Here is a 20,763-nt window from a genome sequence, read left to right as displayed (position 1 = left end):
GAGCAAGGCAGGGGCCCGCCGCCCCCGCCCAGGAGGGGGGAACCCCGGGGAAAAAAGAGGGCCCACAAGGGGTGTTGTAAATATGGCCCGACCAGGCTCGGCCACAGTTGGAAGTTAGGCGGGGCCCAGCGCTCAGGAGCAAGGACCAGAACCCACCCCCCAGGGACACCAACACCCCCGGCTCAGATGTAATGTGAACCCCCCCACCGCGCGGAGAGAGCACCGCCGGGCCCAGGAAGCCGGCACCCCGGGGACACGGCCGCCGCTGCAAAGGGGCCCGTACCCCCCACCAGGGAAGAGGCAGGGGACAGATGGTCCTAGGTCCCACCTTCCTTGCAAAATGTGTGTGCGTATATGTGTGTTTAAGAGGGTGTGTGTGTGCATGTGTGTGTGTTTATGTTGGGATGTATATATTGAGGGGGGAGGGGTGTGTGTACTAAGGGGGGTGCAGTTAAAATTGGCGGGTAGGGCACTAAGGGGACATCTCCTGATTACTCACAGTGATGTCCCCTCACCCTCCCCACCAAGGGGCCCTAAATGTCTAAGGTGCGGTTAAAATTGGCGGGTAGGGTGCTAGGAGGACATCTGCTGCTTGCTGGCAGTGATGTCCAAGCACCCCCCCTACCAAGGGCCCTACATGTCTAAGGTGCAAATAAAACCGAAAGAGGGGGGGACCACTCCATACGGCAACCATAGGAGGGGGGGCCACTGCCTAGTAAACCCCCCCCCCCAAGGCTCATCGCAGGCTAATCCCCCCACCCCCTCACCCTATTATGAGGTTATATGAGGAAGGGGGTAAGTTGGGGACAGCTGGTAGACTGTCCCCCGGTGGTCAAACAGCTGTCCCCCGCCCCCCCCCCCAGCAAGGGGGCCAGGCCCACCCAGCCCAGGGGCCCCACCCCCGGAGGCGCCGACACCCCAGGCCCAGCACCACCCACCCCACACAGAGGGAGAGGAGCCAGAAAGCGCCGGCCCCCCCCGGAGCAAGCCCAGGCCCCCACCCCCAAACGCCGGCCCTAGAAGAGCTCTGGTCAGGCCTCGACGGGACCGAGGCAGCCAACCGGCCGGGGAAACCGCCGATGGCCTCAGCGGAGACCCCGACCTGTCAACCCCCCCTGCCCCGTACCAATAGTGCCCCCCCCCCCCTCCCCCAGAATGCCCCCCCACAGGACAGGGCCGACAAGACCCCCCACCCCACCCCACCCCAGACCCCGCAGCCGAAGCGGATGACACCCAGAGCGCCCGGGGGCCCCAAGAGGGTTGTCCCGTCCCGCCCCAGAGCCAGGGAAGGGCTGATCCCAGCCCCAGGCGTAGATGGGAAGCCCATCCAGTGCCGCTGGGCCCCCCCCCCCGAGCAGCGCCCCCCGCCAACCCCCCCCAGCACAGGCAAAGGGACCACCCCCCCAAGCCAAGCCAGAACACCCCCCCCCCCCCCCCCACGCACCCCCACACCCAAGCCCAGAGGACCACGCAGCGCCCCAGCCCGCCCCACCCCGGCGCCGGACCCGACCCCCCGACCAACGGAGCCCCCACCACCCCCCGCCAGGCACCGGAGGCCCCGGCCCCCACCCCAGCCCACGGCAGAAGGGCAAGGAGCAGCGACGACCAGGCCCCCCCATCCCCTAAGTCATGGAGTCAGCTACGGGAGACCAGAGAGACCGAATTCTTTCAAAGTTACTTGAACCTTGGGCTGACATTTTTTCCAAGCTGATCTGATCAAGCAGCAGATTTCTGTGCTGTACTGTTTACGCCTAAGGTCAGTGAAAAATGTACAGCGGCCTGCAGGAGCTATAAGACAGGTTTTATGCAGCTTGGAGTCAGACCTTTCATCCTCTCTGTTTCCATGCACAGCATAGAGAACTAAGGTAGAACCAACCACCATCCTTCACTGAAGACACGCTGTGGAAGCAGCTGCTCTGCTTTGCTGTCTTTGCATTTGTCTTGGGTTAATGCTGTCAAAGCATGAGCCAGAGGGCAGAAAGCTGGCATGGGGCGAGGAATGCTGACTCACAGCTGAAACTGAAACGTCCTGTTGCTGGCAGCAGTTCCACTGGTTCTTTTGATCTGTCCACAGCTAAAAGCTGAAGAAGCATAAATGACAGAAATCAGAAAATGTCTGTCTTTGGTTTTGTTAGAGCTCAAATGTGTGCATTCTTGGGGGCTTTTCAAGGGCTGGTAGGTGGACTCATGGGTGAATTCTCACTGAACCGTGCCCCACCCAACACTCAATTCTGCAAAGTTGTTGGGTTGGGTGGAGCAAACTCTGATCAACGGGCCCGCCCCTCCTCCGGCTTCATCATCTCAGTTTGAAATCCTATCGTTGACATCAGACATTGTTGGTACTGCGTATGCATGAAACATGGCACCATTTGCCTTGACTTTGTGGGACATTAAGAAAAAATATCTATCTTTTATCTTTGCTTAACGTATGCAGTTGTGATGAAAAATGCATTTATCTAGCTTGCAAACAATGAAAAGTTTAGGTTTTCTTTGGACCATAGTTTGCAGATTATGATGGTCTCAAGCCAAAACAGAACAAAGAAATTTCCTCAGGAAGAACCCAAACAAATGGAAAGTCTTTGGAACTGTTTGAAGCAGCCTGGGCGTCACAAAGAACAGAAGAGAACTTTTAACGGCTGCAGCTCCTTATTACGTTTGGCACAGAGAAAACAACAGCAGGATAAAGAATATGAGCTAAATATAATAAACTATTGCTCATTTTGCATACAAAAGGTTTCATATAACACAACATAACACACCTCACTCCACTTGCCAAAGGCGCTAACTGTTGGGTTTCCCCCTCTATTGCTCCCACTTGATAACTTTGTCCAAACGGAATAACACAAAAAAGCGGCAATTTGAAACCTCTATGCAATGATCTCTGAATTTCTAACAAACCACCGGGGGACACAGTCATTTATTTTCAACTGAACTTCTACTTAAGACGACGTTCCAGTAACTACGGAACAGCAAACGGGAAAGCTCCCGGCACCAGAACAACTTCTTGTGCTGACAGGGACTAGAAAAAGTTGTGTCACTTTACAATGTTGTTTTTAAATCTTCATATCTTTATCTGTTTGGTTTCAGGTCAGAGTTGTTGGTTTTTCTGCATTTTGCTACCTGTTGCATGCCTGTTTTTTCCCCACGCTACAGCTGTTTGACGTCTGTCACCCTCTCCCTCTGTTTTCATTTATCTTTGAAAAATATCATCTTGGACTTGTACTAATAAAAGACTGACCTGCGAGAAAAACTGGAAAAGCAATGACTGTATTATTATTTTCTAGTAGGATGTTACATTAACATAATATCAATGAGCCCAACTAGAAAAATGTGCTACAAAACCAAAGCAACAAGATGAGATAAACAAAATGACTTAAAAAATAAAAAGTTAGAAAGCAAACAAAGCCTGGGAGTAGTCTGATCTGTGATGGAGGGAGTTTCATGAGAGCTGTGGAGCTGAGCAAGGATTTCACAATCATTTGTTTTCATTACTTGGACTAAGTTCTTTGTCTGAAGTGCTGCGTCTGTGCAGTAGAAAAAATAAGTGCCTTCTGCTGTTTTTACTAAAGCCAATCACACTGAGGGAAATCTTGCATGTTACTTTTAGTAAGCAGGTCAAAACAGTTGGAGTTTGGAGCTAGAAAAGCCAATTCTAAGGCCTTTCCTTTAGCCTCACTGGATTTCTAACTCTGCTCTGATGATGGGACTTCCAGACCGGCATTGGGCATTGGAACAGCAGACTGGCTGTTTCTCAGCTGTGATACACGGCCAACAGCTTGACGTCAGCGTCCTCATATGCTTCCAGAAAGGAAAAGCTAGCCTTCAGAGAGAACTACTGTGAAAAAATATCACGTCTTCTGCTGTGCCACTGACGTGATGTAGATTTACCTGTCCTTGCCTCTTAAATTTGTAATTTAATATTTAACACCTGGATGAATACTAGATTTTACAGCTGTACATGCAGAGAAATGCTGAAAATCCATCTGATCAGAAAGGAAAATCCGCATATTTTGACCTCTGTGGTCAGCTGAATGGAAGAGTGAAGCGGGTATCTCCCATTGGACTGAGCCTGTCACCCATGGAAACAGGCTCCCTCCTCCCGTGGTGTGTGCTTTCATTGCACACATTAGTTTGTTACCACATGGCCGGCAAGAACAATAGGATCCAAAATAATCTTTCCAGCCTCTACCACATCCAGAACAATGATTGTAGTATTTTTCCTCCCCAGAACTTCTTTGATCTCCATCAGCAGATAGGACACCACTAATAATTAGAGCAAGCCACTAATGCAGTCACAATTATTTACATTGGCTATGTGTATTTTTAAACTTGATCTGCTGCTTGTCATGATTTTGCACCAAACCTTTGGAGTCTTCATCCTGTTGGGTCTGGTTCCTCCTCAGACTGAGCATGAGGTCGGTTCCTCACATTTCTCACTGCCGTAGTTGTTGGACCTCATGGAGAGCTCAGACCTGTTCAGATAGCAGACAATGTGTGATGTAGCATATGCATCTGTGTGGTAGCTTTAGACTGGCTATGACAGATTCTGCCATCTGTCAGCAAACAAACACAGGAAACTGGTTTCTTGAGCTCCGCCGTGTCTTTCAGCACTTGAAGATTTGAAGATTCAAGGTTTTATTGCCGTTTGCACATGCGGTACATTGGAATTTTTCTTTGGCATCTCTCATGTCAGGGTAAATAAGAAAGGACAAAAAAAAACTAGAAAAATAAATAGAATAAAGTTAAAAGTTAAAATTAGACAACAAAAGTACAAGGTATATAAAAAATATAAAAATGAGTAAATATGAATATTGCAGCGTCCCAGTCTGTTCAGAAGAATTATTGCACATGTGGAGTTATGGTTTATTGCACTTAGTGTTTCAGTCCAGTCGTCCCTCTCTGATGTCCTTTGCCAGCTTTCTGATTGCTGTTGGGAAGAAGCTGTTGTGGAAGCGTGTGGTGCGTGCGTGGATGCGTGGCAGTCGGTCCGCTCCACCACAGTCCCGTTGATGATGAGCGGCTGATGTGGCGGTGTTTTCCTTCTGTAGTCCACAATTACTTCTTTTGTTTTCTCTACGTTGAGAACAAGGTGGTTGTCCTCTCCATAGATGGTGATCCTGTGCACCAGGTCTCTGTATGCAGACTCGTCCCCTCCTCTGATGACGCCGAGGACGGTTGTGTCGTCTGCATACTTGATGATAATGTTGTTGGAGTGGGGGGAGGTGCAGTCATAGGTGTAAAGTGAGGAGAGCTTTGGACTGAGGCAGCACCCCTGTGGTGTACCGGTGCTGACTGTCAGCTCAGCAGAAACCTTCTTTCCCATCCTCACCACCTGTGGTCGGTCAGTGAGAAAGTCAAGAATCCAGTTTCTGGTGGGTGTTGGTATTCCCAGTTCTGCGAGTTTTGAAGACAGCTTCAGGGGCCTGTATGGTCTAGGAACAGAATCTGGGCGTACGTGTTCTTGGTGTCCAGATGTTGCATTGTGGAGTGAAGTGCCAATGCCACCGCATCTTCTGCTGATCAACTTATCAGCTCCTAGTGGATATAAATCCGTTAAACTGTCCACAGTTAAATATCTTCACAGTGAAAGCACCAACCAGTGTGAACTTAAAAACAGGCTTTAGTTAAGGCATCTCAGATGTAACAAAAACGTGGTATTGACAGTCATTAATGGTAATGAAAGTAATTGTTATTTTTAACTTGTCCTGTCCATCAGCTGGGCAAACAGATGACAGCTGAAGGCCTCTTGGTTTGGACATATTTTACTGTTCCAACAAGGATTAGGAATCTTCTGACACACCAGGTGTATTTTTGAATTAAGCCCTCTATTTCCAACAGGTTTTTTTTTGTTGGACTGAACGGGAAAAAAAGGGATGTGTGTGCGTGTTTGGGGGGGGGGGGGGGGGGGGGGGGGGGGGATAAACCCATAATATAACAAGTTGCTTTATGTTTATAATCATTACGGGCAGGTTTAGAAGTAATACAAATCTAGAAGGGGCGGGGCCTGTCCACACACTCAAATGTTACAAACATACCTGTTGGCTCCAAAAATGTTCACCTACAAACATGAACACAATACAACTAATGTTCCCACACCGCAGACTTATGCCTTCAGACCAACATGTGAAACATTTCATTCAGTCAAACTATTAGTTCAAAGGTGAGATAGCTGCTGTGCTCAGGTGAGTGTTCATGTTCCTCTGAAATGGATGATGGGATGTAGAGTGCCCAGCAATCTCCACACCAAGACCCCCGCCGCAGCAGCAGCAGCCAGAACCCTCCCACACCCACACAACAGCAGATAGAGAACACCCCCCGGGCGCCCCCCCCAGGCAATCACATCTGCCACCCAGGCCAGGGCCTGCAGGACCGCCACGGGGCCCTCCAGGGCCTTGGAAGTATTGCAAGTATTGAAAGTAATTTAATGGTATTGAAAATTAATGAATGTATTGACAGTTATGAATTATGTTCACAGTCATTAAGAGTATTTACAGTCATTATTGTCATTGACGTATAATAATAATAATATTGACAATTATTAATACTGACAGTCATTATTGGTATTAGACCCCCTCAGCCAGAAACAACTCCCGTGAAAACTCAAAGCAACCAGGGATTAATGTACACAAATAACTGCAACAATAGTACTTATAAAAACAAGTGGAAGTGTACACTACACCTTATTTTTAATCCTGTGTGAATGCAGTCGTCACAACAGTCATTAATGGTATTTATTTGTGCCATATGTTGCCAACTCTTTGGCCAGTTTTACTTAAAAAGGCTAAGAAGGGATTTTGAACATGGATGATTGTAAAAAGCCATGGAGAGATCTCTGCAAACAAAGGCTTTAGGAGGGAATACAAATCTACTGATTTTTGTAAAAGAAAAACATATTTTCATATTGCTGGACACCCCAAAACCTTTTTGGGGGATTGGCAAAAAATATCATAACACTAAGAATCATTCTGTTTAATCAATTTCACGAATGTTCAATGTGTCATTTTCAAAGAAAATTGATGTTTTTGTAGAAAGTGGAAACGTCAAAAACAAGATATTGTCATCTGAAAACGTTTTTCATCGAATAAGTCTGAAACCTTTCACTACCTGCAGAGGTGTTCCATAAAGTTGTTTCATACTTACGTGGAAATTAAATGCGTTTGAGACTGCATGTGAAATCTGTCTCATGTCCTCAGCACTGCTTTGGTTGGCTGCTGTTTTAACAGGCATGCCTTGAATACTTTGTTGAATACTTTTTCCTTGGAGGAGGGGTTGGGTGCCGACTTACACACAGATGGGTCTGTTTCATTTTCCTTCATACAGCAGGCCTTTGTTGCCCAGAGTTTGTCAACTTTGTTGACCTCTCCAGCCTGTGACTCTTCTGGACAACAGTCAGAAACCCAAGTCTAGGAGCAGACAAGCCTCGCTCTTGATGACACCTTCATCACACTTTGTCTTCATTTTCTTCAAACACAGCTGAGAAATGAAATGTTCATGATCCAAAAAACAAAACTATGTTATTTAACACACCCTGTGACAGACTGGGATAGGCTCCAGCAGCCCTGTGACCCTGAAAGGGACAAACGGAAGAAGATGAATGAATGAATGTTATTTAAAATCTACAGTTAGCTGGAAAAAAGAAAAGATCCTAATCCTAACTCAGTTTGCTAGCTATAAAGGCTCAACCAAATTTTAGCCCAGGTCAAACAATCAAACCCTGGTTCACCTTAACAATGGTCTTTGCTTTCTTGCAAACAAACTCTGGTGTGTCTTTTACAGCGTGACTATAGATGGATGTAACTCTTCAAATCCCAGTCCCAACCTCTTCTGCCAATAGAAGAACTCTTCGTGTGACATGTATGGCAGCTCCTCTCTTTATGGCGAGGTGCATTCGTGCAGTTTTGGTGAGCATCTCATTTCATGGTTTGATGCTGAATTTTAAATCTCTCTCTCTCCACAAATAGCAGTAAGGGGTCAAACACTGAGATCAATGTTGTTTTGTGAGCAGCAGAGTTCACGCCTGTGACCAGGTGTCACCCTAACTGGTGGCACACATTGCAGGAGACGATGCATGGCGACAGAAACTTCAACATTTAGTACATCAACCAGAAAATGACAATAACCCATGGAGAAATGAAAGAGGGGGACAAAGCAGATGACCTGAAAAGGAAGAACTGAAGCCAGACTCTTAAGCACACGAGGGCAATTGACTGAGAGGAAGACAGCTGTGAATCACGATAAAGCCGAACATGGTGGGGCTGACAGGGCAACCTAAGCAGTTGTAAGAAACAGGTGTTATTGTAAGAGAACAAGGGAAATACCATATTTTCTTTTTACTGGGAAGAGACCGAATCTGTCAAAAATGAAAAAGTTTGGTTCAGATTGTGTGGTGTATGAACAAAACAAAAAAAAAGCTTGACCCGAAAGGCAAAAATGGATTTTTTGTTGGTTTTGATCGCCATTCACCAGCTTACATGATTTATTTTCCAGAGTCAAACAAAGTTCAGAAACACAGGTTGGTCCAGTTTATAACAAGTGAAAAGACTGCGAGTCAGACACAGACTGACGCAGACCAAGCAGAGGACCGCTACATGGAGTGGGTATCTACACTACCTGAACTGACAGAAACACAGACACAAAGGGAAGAAAGAGATAAGGAAGAAAGCATAAAACCAGACATCAACAAAGACACTGACGCACAGACCCCATTTTCAACTGGTAAGGCTAGAGCTAGAAAGAAGCCTAAGTACTTGGAGGACTATGAGTGTGTGGTACATGACCGTGAGTTGACTATTGACTACTGTTACAGGGCTACAGTTGGACTGCCACAAACCTTTAAAGAGGCTCTGGCATCACCATCAGCAGAGAAATGGAAAAAGGCCATGAGAGATGAGATGGCAACATTTAAAGAGACTAACACCTTCTCACTTGTGCCATTACCAGAGGGTAGACAGACAGCGGGGGAAGGTGGATGTATGCTCTTAAAGAAGATGACACAGGGAAGGAGACTTACAAAGCCAGGTATGTGGCAAAAGGATACAGTCAGGTGGAAGGACTCGACTATTCTGAGACATTTTCCCCGACAGCTGACTTGACCTCACTGCGTGTTTTGATGCAGCTGGCTGCACAGCATGACCTGACGGTACATCAAATAGACGTTAAAGCAGCATACCTGCATGCACCTATTGATTGCGAAATATACATGGACCAACCAGAAGGTTTTCAGACTAAATCAAAAACTGGTCTTCAATTGGTTTGCAAGTTGAACAAATCTATCTACGGACTTAAACAGTCTGGTAGAAATTGGAATCTCATGCTGAGAACAATTTTGAGCTGATCACTGTATTCACACTAAACTCTCTGAGGAGGAAAAGGTAACCCTGTTAGTGTAGGTTGATGACATAGCTGCAAGCAATGAGGTGTGTTTAAAGGAGGTCAAGGAGAAACTTAAAAAGTACATTCAAAATGAAAGACCTTGGGCAACTTGCTCATTTTCTAGGAGTTGATTTCTCACAGGGAAAGGATTCTGTTCGAATGAATCAAGCCAGGTACATTCGCAAAATTTTGGAAAGGTTTGAAATGTCTGATTGCAAATCAAGGGCAACTCCCAGTGAAATCAAATGTGATCTAACTCCAGAAGGGGCCAAAACGGATCAGAGGAAATACAGGGGCATGTTAGGAAGCCTTATCTATATCATAACCTGTACTAGGCCGGACATAAATTGGATTGTAAACAGGCTGTCTCAATACATGTCTGATCCCAGGGAAAAACAAATGACAGCACTGAAACATGTGTACAGATACTTACAAGGAACCAAGGATTATGGACTGTGTTATAAAAAATGTAACACTGAACTTGAACTTATGGGCTACTCTGATGCCGATTGGGCTAACGACCTAGAGGACAGGAGGAGCACTACAGGCTATTGCTTCAGCCTTAGCCGAAACGGTGCCATCATGTCATGGAAAACAAAGAAACAGCAAACTGTTGCTCTGTCAACGTGTGAAGCTGAATACATGGCGTTAGCCGCCGCCATTCAAGAAGTGCTTCACCTCTCGCAACTTTTGAAGGACATGGACCCTAATTTTGAACCAACAACCAAACTGTTCGAGGACAACCAAGGGACTATACGCCTAGCAAAGAACCCTGTATCGCCAGTGGAGCAAACATGTGGACATAAAATATCATTTCATCAGGTCCAATGTGTTACAGGGCTAAATTGTTTTGGGGTATTGCCCTACAGAAAACATGGCTGCAGGTGTGTTCACGAAGTCTGCTATAAGAGCCAAGATTGAAAAGTTTAGTTCTTATATGTCTGGTAATTAATACTGATGTTATGAGAATGTGTGTGATTTCATCGAGGGGGGTTGTTGAACTACGATGAATATCACTACGTGTTTTTGTTTGGGGAACTTTTTTGTACAGCACAAAGTTACCTGCCTGTATTAATAAGGGCGGAGCCTCCTGCTACTAGCTCTTCATGGGTGACAGGATTAATGGCTGCTGGAAAGTTGAATGTGCCTCCAGTATCGTTTGTCACAGTGAAACAGTTAATACTCCAGAGCAGGGGTGTCAAACTCATTTTCACTGAGGGCCACATCAGCATAGTGTCTGTCCTCAAAGGGCCAGATATGACCTATACATGTAATGAAAAATAAATGTAACTACTCCTTGATGTTAAATAACTCATCATTTATTTACTATAACTTTTAAAGTTACAGTTACAGTTGCATAGAAACATATGTTTGCTTGTTACTTTAGCATAAATACTTTTACATTTGATTCTGTCAGGTTAGGTTATATGGACAGAGTTTAAGTCATAATGTATAGTTGCCTGATCCGATATTTCAAGTCCATTTCCCCCCAGATATGAATAAAAACACACCCATTTTTATTTTTTATTCTAAGAAATTAAAAACTTTTATGCTCTCGCGGGCCACATGAAATGACATGGAGGGCCACATTTGGCGCCCGTGCCTTGAGTTTGACATATGTGCTCCAGAGGGATGTCTGAACCTGAGAGCAGGTGGGAGCTCGCTGCAGGAGATTCAAGAGGATGAATCATCAAAGTTAAATGTCTTTTGTTTCTGCGGATGATGTTTCAAGAGTGAAAAGTCTGCTATAAAAAGTGAAAATAAAGTCAAAGGTTAAGTCCGCAATTCCTTGATTAGTTTTATTTCCAGCGGTCTTTGAACGCAGCACATGTTTTTTTTTCTTTTGGGTGGGTGGGTAGGGGGGCTGGAAGGGAGGGGCGAGCCTGAAAAGTTGCAGTCCTACCCGCCCTAAAACAAAAAAAGAAGAGGAGGACTTGGAGGTGAAGAGCCCGTCCGTGCGTGATTCCTCCGGGCCACGGGCGCGCGCTGCGGGGTTTGTTGAGATGAGGAGCGAACCGGTTCTGTTCGCGTCCGGCAGGGGTGAGTGTCCGCCGCACAGGGTGGAGCCGAACCCTCGGCCCGCTGGTGGTTCCTGTCTTTGTGTCCGGTGGGTTCAGGCGGCCTGCTGCTGCTCAGAGGGGGGTTCGGATCCCCGGTGTGCTAAACTGTTCTTTGGACTGCGGTCCGGCGAGCCGCGGTACACTGAGCCGCAAATGTATGGCAAGCGAAAGATGCCATAAATCGCCAGGAAAATCGGCATTTTCGCCCGCAGAAACTGGTGGACCTGGAGTTCTTCTAGCACAGCAGCAGCCTGAGAGAAACGTCCTGCAGTTCCAGAAGGAAAAGTTTAGAAAGTCCAGCAGCATCATCTGTACCGTTAGTGTGGGGGGGGTCAACTCCTCATCCTGACAAACTGGGGTCTGTGTGCCAGATAGTCGGTCTCCCACGTGACCAGGTGGGGCTTCTCAGCCGCGGACATGGAGGGTGACAGGCCTGTAGTCATGTTTTTATTAGAAGAGTGCAGGATGTTTTCCACCGTGAAGGCCCCCTCCCGAGCGGGAGACTCCCGTTGAAGGCCAGTTGGAGACGGCGCCCCCCAGGCCTTCAGCAACTCACCTGGCCTGGACCGCATGGTTGGATCCACTCAGATCTCCTCTGATTGGAGGTGGTGGAAGGGTGGGTGGCATCTGGAATCTGGGGAGGGGAAGAAAAGGTAGGGGGGGGGGGGAGGTTAGGACGTCTTTATTTCTGCAAGCGGTCATAGTTTGGATGCTAGTCCTGACCTCCCACATGCAACCCCCCCTCTATGATGCTGCCAAAGTCTAGAAAGGAAGAATGCTCCTCCAGCTTCAGGTGTTTTTTCTTTTTCCAGCTGAACGTGACCTGAACCCTGCTGCTTTCAATGGAGTCTCATGTTATGACACATTAGCTGCTGTTACGCGACAAATGGAATCAGAATAAACGGCTGCATTATGAAAACACGCCGTTCCGAATACTCTGCCCCCATCAGACTCATTCAGATCAACATGTCTTTCTGATGGAGATTGGTGGTTATGCCGATCGTTGGTCCTATCGTGTGCATAGAAACAGTTTATTCTGGTTTTGGGTCACTACTGCTCTGGTTTACGTCATGCATAGATGGTGTGGCGCTCCAGAGGAGGCTTTGGAGCTTGAACAAGACCGGTTGTCCGCTCCACCTGTCTGAACCATGTCTCTGATCAGAGCAGGCGGACTCGTAGCTTCGTGTTTGCGTGTGGAGGATGGTCCTTTGTCACGGTGTGCGCTCCAGAGGAGGCTTCGGGCCGCAGTCCGTCCACCTGCTCAGCGTGAGCGAGCTGCCGGACTCAGGAGAACCGGGTCTTCCCGGGAGAACCACGTCTCTGAGCGGAGGAGCGGCTCTGGGGCGGTTTGTGAGCTAACAGAGGCGGATGTTGAATACAGAAATCCTGAGAAACCATGTAAACAATCATGTGAATTCATGAATCAATCGTGTCCAGAAAAAAATAAAGGCTGATGTTATTCCCACATGTATGTTCAGTCAAGTTGCAGAGATTTAAAAAGATTGTGGGCGAAGAAGCCCTTAATAATAATCATAACAATAATAAAATCAGGTTTAGTAGATCATCTCGTCCTACGCTGCAGCTTGTTTGTTTACAACAGAACTCAATATTTCTTCTTCTATCGTCGTTTCCAGTATCTTAGAGAGTTCTGCACACGTCCAAATGATTTATTCCGACTGAAAGTATGGCGTATGTAAACGTTTGTTATAAACGGATCAAGTTTTTCTGGGCCCATGTACACCGTTTAATTCTAATCCGATCTTTTATCCGATCAGATATATATTGCACATAGAACCGCGGCCATTGATGAGTGGTTGCAGAAGAAAAAAATATTGATGCAAGACAACAACAGCGCACAAAAAAAGTGCAAAACTATACAAATATGTATTTTAAAAAAATCAGAGACTCTCCCGGCACTGTGAGGTTCACTCCTGCAGGGGGAGCTGTGTCTGTCTCTCTGTGACCCAGCATGAAGGCTAACTGTACCAAATATATTGTACATACTGACATTTTTATATTATACTTTGTTAGATTAGTTTTTTTTGGACTGTGATGGTGACTGCTTCAATTTCATTGTCCAGTGGACAGTGACAATAAAGGCATATTTTGTCTCATCAAAACCTGAGAGGGAAAAATCAAAAGCAATAATAAAACCAGAGGATCTTTTTTCAAATATTTTCTTGATGAAAATAAGAAAAATATCACAACGTTCAGGAAACCCGAGGAGGGCTTGCTGGATGCAGGAGGCATGCTGCTCCTGTTCTTTTCTGGACTGAGAGGTCTGAGGTCTTTCCAGGTATCTGTTGTAGCCACTCCTCCAGCTTGGGGGTTACTGCCCCCAGTGCTCCAATTACCACAGGCACCACTGTCACCTTCACTTTCCAGGCTTTCTCCAGTTCTTGTCCGAGTCCCTGGTATTTCTCCAGTTTCTCATGTTCCTTCTTCCTGATGTTCCCATCGCTTGGCACTGCCACATCCACCACAACGGCTTTCCTCTGTTCTTTATCCACCACTACAATGTCTGGTTGGTTCGCCATTACCATCCTATCAGTCTGGATCTGGAAGTCCCACAGGATCTTTGCCCTCTCATTCTCTACCACCTTCAGGGGTGTTTCCCATTTTGATCTTGGGGTTTCCAGTTCATATTCTGCACACATGTTCCTGTATATTATTCCAGCCACTTGATTGTGGCGCTCCATGTATGCTTTCCCTGCCAGCATCTTACATCCTGCAGTTTTGTGCTGGATTGTTTCTTTGCACAGTCTACACATTGGGTCTTGTCTGGTGTGGTAGATCTGAGCCTCTATGGTTCTGGTGCTCAGGGCCTGTTCCTGTAGATCCTGGAGGTGTGGATCAGGGAGTCAATGTCACGCTCGCTCTTAGCATATAGCTTGATGTCATCCATGTATAGGAGGTGACTGATGTTGGCCCCATTTCTGAGTCGGTATCCATAGCCAGTCTTGTTGATTCTTTGGCTTGAGGGGGTTCAGACCTCTGCAGAACAGCAGTGGGGACAGAGCATCACCTTGGTATATCCCACATTTGATGGACACTTGTGCAAGTGGCTTCCCATTGGCTTCAAGGGTGGTTTTCCACAGCTTCATTGAGTTTCCTATGAAGGCTCTTAGAGTCCTGTTGATGTTGTACAGCTCCAAGCATTCAGTGATCCATGTGTGTGGCATTGAGTCATAGGCTTTCTTGTAATCAATCCAGGCTGTGCACAGGTTGGTGTGTCGTGACCTGCAGTCTTGAGCGACTATTCTGTCAACCAGGAGTTTGTGTTTGGCTCCTTTGGAATATCTGCTGGTCTGGTCTGGTAATTTTTTTTAACAAAACTTTTGGTGGCTAGGTTGAATCAAATTAAGCTTTAACAAGCTCACACACACACTTCATATTTTTGTTCATACATCGGCTTTACAAAATGTTTTGTGTTCTGATAACGAAGACACTTTACTGCTGAATTTTTGAATTTGTTTCCTTGATTTATTTCTTTTTTTTTTTTGTTGGGATGTGAGTATTTTCTTTGTGTAATCATGACTGCTCATAAAAGGTAAAACTTTATCCAGCCCGGATAAAATACAGGTTTAGGTACATCTGGCATAAAAGCTCTCTGCCAAACCACCAGTACCAATCAGTGAAATTGGATTTGCTGTAGCGACCCCTGAAGGGATATGCTGAAAGGTGAACAACACATTTACTCTGCTCAATAAAAAAGGGAACATCTAACCAACTCAATGTTACTTCAAGTCAATCCCAGTTCTTTGTAACCAAATTGTCCAATTAGGAAGCAGCACTGACATACAATCAGTTTCACATGTGGAATAGACAACAGGTGGAAATAATAGGCCACCAACAAGAGACCTACGCTAAAAGAGTGGCTCTGCAAGTGGTGACCACATATGTCTCCATCCTCTGAATCATTGGAAGCATACCCTGGCGTTGCAGGGAAGTCATACAAGCATATAGAGGCCACGCCCATAACCGAGCTTCAGTTTGACCTGCTTCAAAGACATTACATCTAAGTTGAATCAGCCTGTAATGAGTTTTCCACTTTGATTCTTAGTAGGATTCTACATCCAGAACTCCATAGGGCCTTCATTGTATTATTCATTAATCATTTTTGTTTGGTTGCGTTGTCAGCTCATGTAGCTATGTACAGAAGAAGGCATTTAAAAAGAAGGTTTCATTTATTCAGGTACAGGATGTGTTTTTATACTGTTCCCTTAATTTTTTTCAACAGTGTATTTTTTCAACAGTGTGTTTTTTCAACAGTGTGCAACATCTGATTTGATCGAGTCTGAAACCACGCGATTGGGCTTGATTTCCTATCACATGATCATATCAGAACATCCCAATGTGTAACTGCAGATTAAAGTGACAGTGACACTAAGAGCCAAGCACCGTGGAGAGAAAAAGCTCGGAATTTAAATCTGAAATGTTTCCAAGAAAAGTGAAATGTCTCACTGAAAGTGCTCTGTATTTGCTACTATATGCCCTTTAGGAATTAACAGCACATTTAATGGGTTTATAGTTGCAGATGAACAAAATGTTGATGTTCCAAATGATTCATGTTAGCAAAAATCTCAAGCAGCCGTCTTTCTTTGCTATTGCATTCCTCCTTTCTGCCTAGAAGACTGTGCAGCCACATGTTTTAGGCCTGAGCTACTCTACAGAGACCCAGTCAGAATCATGGACCTTTTCTGTGGTTCTGGGAAACTTCACTGTGCTTTGGGTTGAGTGTAACTGTAAGGCAGCTGTTGTTACTTGGACTCAGTTTATGGTCTGGTTTCACTATGCGTAATGCCTCAAGGAAGGCCTTTATTTGGACAATACTCAGAAGATTACATAGGAATTCCAAGAAGGTTGAGACTTTTTCCTCACACAGAAGAATTTAACAATTTGGGGAATAAAAAAAAGAAGAAAGAATGAATAAGTTGAATTTTGCACAAACATTCTAGGCGAGGAATCCCCAGAATTTTGTGATATTATTGTGTTGACTGTATTATAAGAACTGGGTTGGGAAAAATGCTAGTGGGAAGGAAGAGTTCAGAACAGATCAGAGGATGGGCAGTGCTGAATTAGTTTATGATGACAGACAACCGGTCTTGTTTGTGCCCCGTTTTGCAGGTCTGTAATTATGAGGTTTGTGTAGCATTTTTTTTCCCAGACTTTCATTCCTGTGAGGATGCCAAATGAACATTACAGAGCAGAGGCCGATGGCTATCAAGCAGTACAGGTGGTTTACTGTAGAAGCAGATGTTTCCCATTCCAGACTTCTGCAAAACCCTGAACTGAAGAAATGGGGGGAAGAATAAATGTTTAGAGATACATGAGGGAAGTAGTCCAGGCTTAAAACAAGATTACTAAAGAGATGAGATGAGAGGATGGGAGAAGCCAAAGACAGATTTCCGGTGACTAGGGATGCTCATTTTGGTGTCACTTATAAATAGTTAATAGGAGGGTGCTGATGTGCAGGGCAACAAAACCAAGAAGGAGAAGACCAGAAGCTCAAAGTTTGTATTTCTTTATTCTAAGAAAAAAGAAGGGGATGTTGTTTACTTGGATGCAGTAGTGGACTGTATCCTGAGGGTGAGAAATACTGTGTGAAACCAATGGCAAACCACTTACACAAGTATCCCTAAAATGTGGCATAAATCAAGTAGGGCTGGGAATCACTGGGTACCTTACGATACGATGGGATTTGCGATACGTTGCTCACGCTAACGATACTATCACGATATGGCGCTATTGTGATAATATATATATCATCTCTAACAACTCACGATATAACAAACTTTAAGAAAGAAAAACATGTATATATTTTTGGAAAATATTTCCCCATTTATTTTTTAGTTTTTAAACACAATGAAAATGAACAACTTGTGTCCTATTTGGTGTAATGAATAACAGATTTTTGTGTAATATTGCTGGAATCAGGAAAACTCTGTCTTTGACAAACGATGATAATTTTCATTTCATCTGTAAATTTCGGTTTAAACAACAGTGAACATGAACAGCAGCCATTATTTAGTACAAAATTGCTGTAAACAGGATAAAAAATGAACAAGTCAAGTAGCTGCCAGGCACATTGGAATTAACTTTTGAAAAACAAAGCCATAGCCATCGCATTATTTAAAAAAATGTAATGTAAATCAGATATTAATTCTGTGAACAAATTCTAGTGTCTTTGTTAAAAATAAATGACACCATTTGGTGCAAATGTGGTGGAAACAGAAATAAAATCAAGTAGCTAGAAACCTTCCTTTAAGTTATTTAAGACATAAACTGCTTTCAAAATAAATGACCAGGGATAAAATCCATGAACTTAAAGTGCATCTAAAAGTAAACATCTTTGTGAACAAAACGTTTGGGGAAAAGCTGCATGTGACGGCTGTTTAAATGTTCATGTTTTTCTGGCGTCAAGACGCCGCTCATCTACCACTGCTCTCAGTACATCTGGTATGTGTGCACCGGTGTGGGAGAAGGAGGGTCTAAGGGCAGCGATGCCCAGTTTAGTTTAGTCTGTTTAGTTTAGCTGTTACCTATGGGAGCCAGTTTAGCTCATGCTGGTTTGCGGCGCCTTCCATCCGTGATACCAGGGTTCGACTCCAGGCTGCTCCCTGTTCCCTTCTCTACCTCTGCCGGTTCCAAGCCCGGTTTGAGAAGGTTGCGTCAGGAAGGGCATCCGGCGTAAAACATTGCCAAATTTACCATGCGACTTGTTCGCTGTGGCGACCCCTGATGGGAGAAGCCGAAAGTGGAAGAAGAAGTTTAGCTGTTACCTATTGAACTTTTTGTTTTTATGATTTCATGTAGTGATGCACGATAATGAATTTTTACGATCGATACCCGATATTTTCCTGCCTCTTGTAGGCGAAACTGATACTCAACCGATATTTTTTTTAATACTTAAGAAAAAAGTATAAGTACAAGGTAACAGCGAACGGCTCTTATGTCTTCAACAAATTTGCAGAACTAATTTTACCTGCAAATAAATTGAACAGCTGATTGTACAAACACTTTATTAGCCTTTTTATTCTGTCATACATCTGTGAACAGAGAAAGTGCATTTCAATGGTCAGAAAAATTACTAAGACTTTAACTTGAATACCAATGTAACAAGTACATTTTTGAAAACAAATAATGCCCGATAAAAATAACCTGCAAAAGAAATAGTTTAATCTTAAAGTGCAAAAATTATTGCTTTGTTTGAAACTGAAGTGCAAAATAATAACTATAAAGTTTTTTGATGTGCAAAAGAAATGGATGCTCATAGAAATAAACTTTTCAAAAACGTTGGCATTTAAGCTTTTTACAAACCAGAAAGACTTTGGCTGCACGGTGGGGCAGTGGTTAGCGCTCTTGCCTCACAGCAAGAAGGCCCCTGGTTCAAGTCCCGGCTGGGGGACATGAAAAATACATCAATGGGGGCCTTTCTGTGTGGAGTTTGCATGTTCTCCCCGTGTATGCGTGGGTTCTCTCCGGGGTTCTCTCCGGGGTCTCCGGCTTCCTCCCACTGTCCAAAAACATGCTTCATAGGTTAATTGGCAACTCTAAATTGTCCATAGGTGTGAGTGTGAGAGTGCATAGGTGTGCATGGGTGTGTGATTGTGGATGTTCTACCCTGCGACAGACTGGCGACCTGTCCAGGGCATCCCCTGCCTACGCCCAAGTAGCCGGGATACGCTCCGGCAGCCCCGTGACCCCGAAAGGGACAAAGCGGTACAGAAAATGAATGAATGAATGAACAAACCAGAAAGAATGACCAGAAGAAATAAACCACCACAATTACATTTATTTTTTTGTTTTTAACTTTGGTTGGATCAATAAGAGATTTTTCCTGAGCACAAGAAGCATCTCTGCTTTCTGACAGGATAGCTATTGATGTTTTCATCCAGAACATTTGCAGCAGAAGAAGAAAACGCTCACTATAAATGCTGGACGCTGACAGCTCTTTCCATGCAAGCCCTGCAGTTTTTGTTTTTCCAGAATGAGCGCTAGTGTTAGCAATGACGGCAGCTTCATATTCTTTCCACGTATGGCGGTGGTGAATTTTTAAATAGCTTGTGAGATTGGTGGTGTTACAGCTTGACCTTTTTTCTCTTTGTGACACTTCTGTCGAACACATTTAGCAAACAGAGAGTGAGTCGTTGGTCTCAGACACGGTAAAACAAGCCCACATGCTCTCACTATTTTCCTTGTTTTTCTCCTCTACCCCTGATCTACATCAGAAGAAGTGTCTTAGATGATTATTATAACATTTTACAAGGTCTTCAAACATAAATTAAAGATCGATACTTGGTGAAAAGGCATCAAGAATCAATCACGGGGACTAAATATCGCGATATATCACCACATTGATATTTTGGATCACCGCTAATACCAAGTTGACGCTCTGTCCCCACTGCTGTTCTGCATAGGTCTGAACCCCCTCAGCCAAATAATAAACAAGACTGGCTATGGATACCGACTCAGAAATGGGGCCAACATCAGTCACCTCCTCTACATGGATGACATCAAGCTATATGCTAAGAACGAGCGTGACATTGACTCCCTGATCCACACCACCAGGGTCTACAGTACTGACATTGGGATGTCATTCGGGCTCGAGAAATGCAGCCGGATGGTGACAAAGAGAGGCAAGGTAGTCCACACAGGAGGGGTCTCACTCCCAGAAGGAACAATAGCAGACATGGAGGACAGTTACGAGTACCTTGGAATTCCACAGGCAAATGGCAACCTGGAGCAGGCAACAAGGAAAGCTGCAACAGCTAAATACCTCCAACGAGTAAGGCAAGTCCTGAGAAGCCAGCTCAATGGCAAAAATAAGACCCGGGCAATAAACAGCTACACACTGCCAGTTATCAGATAGCCTGCAGGAATAATAAGATGGCCAAAGGAAGAGATACAGACCACGGGTGTTAAAACACGAAAGCTCCTCACCATGCATAGAGGGTTCCATCCCAAATCCAGCACCCTGAGACTGTATGCTAGCCGCAAGGAAGGAGGCCGAGGACTAGTGAGCGTAGAAGCCACTATCCAGGATGAAACATCCAAGATGCATGAGTACATCAAGCTCAAGGCCCCAACTGACAGTGTGCTCAGTGAATGTCTCAGGCAATGGAAAGCAGGGGATACAGTGCTGGAGGACAGATCCTCATGGGAGGACAAACCCCTGAATGGGATGTACCACCGGACCATAACTGAAGTGGCTGATATCAAGAAGTCCTACCAATGGCTAGAAAGGGCTGGCCTACAGGACAGCACTGAAGCGCTCATCCTGGCAGCTCAGGAACAAACCCTGAGCACCAGAGCCATAGAGGCTCAGATC

At 45.1% G+C, this 20,763-nt stretch overlaps 2 protein-coding genes across 7 annotated transcripts in view; one reads left to right on the top strand and one right to left on the bottom strand.

Moving 5' to 3' along the window:
• The window catches only part of LOC144987262 (uncharacterized), a 211,522-nt gene that overhangs the window by 105,495 nt on the left and 85,264 nt on the right, over window positions 1–20,763 (bottom strand). The gene's annotated exons all lie outside the window — the stretch shown is intronic.
• The window catches only part of afap1 (actin filament associated protein 1), a 122,554-nt gene that overhangs the window by 21,505 nt on the left and 80,286 nt on the right, over window positions 1–20,763 (top strand). For 2 of the 6 annotated variants that reach the window (XM_078936482.1, XM_020701974.3), the window contains exon 1: window positions 11,283–11,412. The exons of 2 other annotated variants lie outside the window; for them this stretch is intronic. Coding sequence is in view for 2 of the 4 variants with exons in the window: in XM_011473454.4 (XP_011471756.1) it covers window positions 11,376–11,412 (37 nt within the window). In the remaining 2 variants the exon portion in view is untranslated. Of the gene's footprint in view, window positions 1–11,242; window positions 11,413–20,763 lie in introns of those variants that run through there. 2 more of the 6 variants (XM_011473454.4, XM_011473451.4) reach the window with 2 other exon arrangements.

The sequence above is a fragment of the Oryzias latipes genome, chromosome 18, assembly GCF_053564925.1.
Source record: "Oryzias latipes strain Hd-rR chromosome 18, Olatipes_Hd-rR_3.1".
Lineage (NCBI taxonomy): Eukaryota > Metazoa > Chordata > Actinopteri > Beloniformes > Adrianichthyidae > Oryzias > Oryzias latipes.
Note: the sequence above shows the minus strand (reverse complement) of the source record. Positions and strands in the feature narration are given on the sequence as shown.